The sequence below is a fragment of the Rhincodon typus genome, chromosome 23 (genome assembly GCF_021869965.1).
Source record: "Rhincodon typus isolate 14 chromosome 23, sRhiTyp1.1, whole genome shotgun sequence".
Taxonomy (NCBI): Eukaryota; Metazoa; Chordata; class Chondrichthyes; order Orectolobiformes; family Rhincodontidae; genus Rhincodon; species Rhincodon typus.
The window spans coordinates 244,077-247,385 of NC_063354.1; the positions used below are offsets into that span (position 1 = coordinate 244,077).

At 52.3% G+C, this 3,309-nt stretch overlaps 1 protein-coding gene across 1 annotated transcript in view; it reads right to left on the reverse strand.

Annotated features, from left to right (window-relative positions):
• The window catches only part of LOC125485891 (E3 ubiquitin ligase RNF157-like), a 16,836-nt gene extending 14,439 nt beyond the window's left edge, over positions 1-2,397 (reverse strand). Inside the window, exon 1 of the mRNA XM_048611066.1 lies at positions 2,213-2,397. Coding sequence (XP_048467023.1) covers positions 2,213-2,300 — 88 coding nt within the window. The 5' untranslated portion in view covers positions 2,301-2,397. The remainder of the gene's footprint in view (positions 1-2,212) is intronic.
• Positions 2,398-3,309: the final 912 nt, after the last annotated feature.

A 3,309-nucleotide genomic window follows, 5' to 3' on the forward strand; every position in this document is an offset into this window, starting at 1 on the left:
CTCCTCTGCACCCTCTCCAAAGCATCCACATCCTTTTGGTAATGTGGTGACCAGAACTGTACGCAGTATTCCAAATGTGGTCGAACCAAAGTCCTATACAACTGTAACATGACCTGCCAATTCTTGTACTCAATACCCTGTCTGATGAAAGAAAGCATGCTGTATGCCTTCTTGACCACTCTATCGAACTGCGTTGCCACCTTCAGGGTACAATGGACCTGAACAGCCAGATCTCTCTGTGCATCAATTTTCCCCAGGGCTTTTCCATTTACCATATAGTTCGCTCTTAAATTGGATCTTCCAAAATGCATCACCTCGCATTTTGAATCACCATTTCGAAACTAATTCTGAGTTCCTTCAGTTCCTCACTCTTACTAAACTTTGTCTTCCTCAATGTTTACTGTCTGTCATTTGCATCCTCCTGTGTGAGCACAGAACCAAATGGATTTAGCTGGTCAGCCATTTTTTTTGCTCCCCACCATAAAATCTCCTGTTTCTGACTAAAGGAACTACATTTGTCCTCACAAATCTTTTTCTCTTCATTTACTTACAGAAACATTCCCTTTCGTTTTTCCCTTCCTTAATTAATCCCTTTGTCCTCCGTTGCTGAATCCTAAACTACTCCAACCCCTCAGGTCCGTTGCCTTTTCTGGTTAATAGTTTTAGATCCAATGAAGAGGCATACAATCTCTAATTTCCCTTGTAAGCCAGCGGTTGGTAGTATTTTCCATTTACTTTTGCACCAGATAAAAATGAACAATTATTGTAGTTCACCCACATGCTCTTTGATGTTTGCCACTGCCTTCTCACTGGTATCTCCTTAAGTAATGTTCTGCAAACTACCATGGTCAATTCAAGTCTCGTGTCATTGTAATTTCCTCTAATTAGATTCAGGACCCTAATCTTAGAATCAAGTATGTCATTCTCCATCTCGATGAAGAATTTTGTCATATTATGGTCACTCATCCCCAAGGGGCAATCACAAAGGGAGCCATGTTGTGGCTCAGTGGGTTAGAACTACTGCCTCACAGCACCAGGGACCTAGGTTCAATTTCACCCTCAGGCAACTGTCTGTGTGGAGTTTACACATTCTCCCTGTGTCTGCATGGGTTTCCTCTGGGTGCTTCAGATTCTTCCCACAGTCTAAAGATATGCAGGGGAGGAACAGAAATTGGGAAAAGCTCAGCAGGTCTGGCAGCATCTGCAAAGAAAAAAAAATTCACAGTTAACATTTTGGGTCCTGTGACCCTTCCTTAACATTAACTGATTTTTTCTTCACAGAAGCTGCCAGAGCTTTGCCAGCAGCTTCTGATTTTGTTCCTGATTTACAGCATCCACAGTCCTTTCGGTTTCAACGTGCAGGTTAGGGTGGATTGGCCGTGGGAAATGCAGGTGTGGGTCTGGGTGGACGGTCTTCAGAGGGTCAGTGTGGACCCGATGGGCCGAACGGCCTGTTGCCACACTGTAGGGATACTGATGGAAACACTGTTGTCCAGTTGGTTCCTGAATGTTTTGGTCCACAAGACTGAGCAGACCAGGAATTCCCCTCCAACCCCATGGTCATTTATTACATTTCCCCATCCCAGCCCCATGGTCCCCAGGGATCTACCAGACTCCAGCCCCACTAATGGATCGCTGCCTCTTTACCAGCTTCCCCCCTCCCAATAAACCCACCCATCCCAGACAGATTCCACACGATCCCAGCGGATCTCCTCCCAGTTCATTGGCTTCATTTCCATTCCCCTCTCTGCCTCCCCAGGGATCCTGATCCCGGTGATCCCTGTCCCGGTGATCCCTGTCCCTGGTGATCCCTGTCCCGATGATCCCTGTCCCCGGTGATCCCGGTCCCGGTGATCCCTGTTCCTGGTGATCCTTGTCCCCGGTGATCCCTGTCCCCAGTGATCCCGGTCGTGGTGATCCCTGTCCCCAGTGATCCCTGTCCCCGGTGATCCCGGTCCCGGTGATCCCTGTCCCTGGTGATCCCTGTCCCCAGTGATCCCGGTCCCGCTGATCCCTGTCCCGGTGATCCCGGTCCCCGGTGATCCCTGTCCCCGGTGATCCCGATCCCGGTGATCCCTGCCCCCGGTGATCCCTGTCCCGGTGATCCCTGTCCCCGGTGATCCCTGTCCCCGGTGATCCCGGTCCCCGGTGATCCCTGTCCCCGGTGATCCCTGTCCCCGGTGATCCCGGTCCCCGGTGATCTGCCTCTTACCGGTTTTTGGGGGGTATCTATAAACCGATCCCGGGGGGATCTCCAGATCCTCGAGCCCCGCTTCCTGACGGCTGTTTAAAGCTCCCATTCCCACTCGATCCTGCTGCGCCCGCCCGGGATCCGCTGGGATCGGGATCCCTCGGTTTTCAGGCCGGAATCCGCAAAGCGCGTTCCCGACACCGGCCGCGGCGCGTCCCCGCCTCCAGATTAAAGGCGCGCTCCCGCGCCAGCAGTCACCGGGAAACGGGGCCTTGGGGCCGCGATATTCCGGAAAAAAACAACAACAACCGGGAATCCGGAACGGCCTGGGGTAGGGGGAATCTACCGACCCCTCACTGACCCTCCCTGACCCCTCACTGACCAATCACTGACCCCTCACTGACCAATCACTGACCCCTCACTGATCCTCCCCGACCCCTCACTGACCAATCACTGACCCTCATCGACCCATCACTGACCAATCACTGATCCCTCACTGACCAATCACTGACCCTCCCTGACCAATCTGACCCCTCACTGACCCTCCCCAACCCCTCACTGACCAATCACTGACCCTCCCTGACCAATCACTGACCCCTCAATGACCCTCCCCGACCCCTCACTGACTAATCACTGACCCTCTCCGACCCCTCACTGACCAATCACTGACCCCTCACTGACGAATCACTGACCCTCCCCGACCCATCACTGACCAATCACTGATCCCTCACTGACCAATCACGGACCCTCCCCGACCCCTCACTGACCCATCACTGACCCTCACTGACCCATCATTGACCATTACTGACCCCTCACTGACCCTCAATGACCCCTCACTGACACATCATTGACCATCATTGACTCCTCACGAACTTATCATTGACCCTCAATAACCCATCACTGACCCCCTCACTGACCCATCATTAACCATCACTGACCCATCATTAACCATCACTGACCCTTCACTGACCCCCTCACTGACCCATCATTAACCATCACTGACCCTTCACTGACCCATCATTAACCATCACTGACCCTTCACTGACCCCCTCACTGACCCATCATTAACCATCACTGACCCCCTCACTGACCCATCATTAACCATCACTGACCCCCTC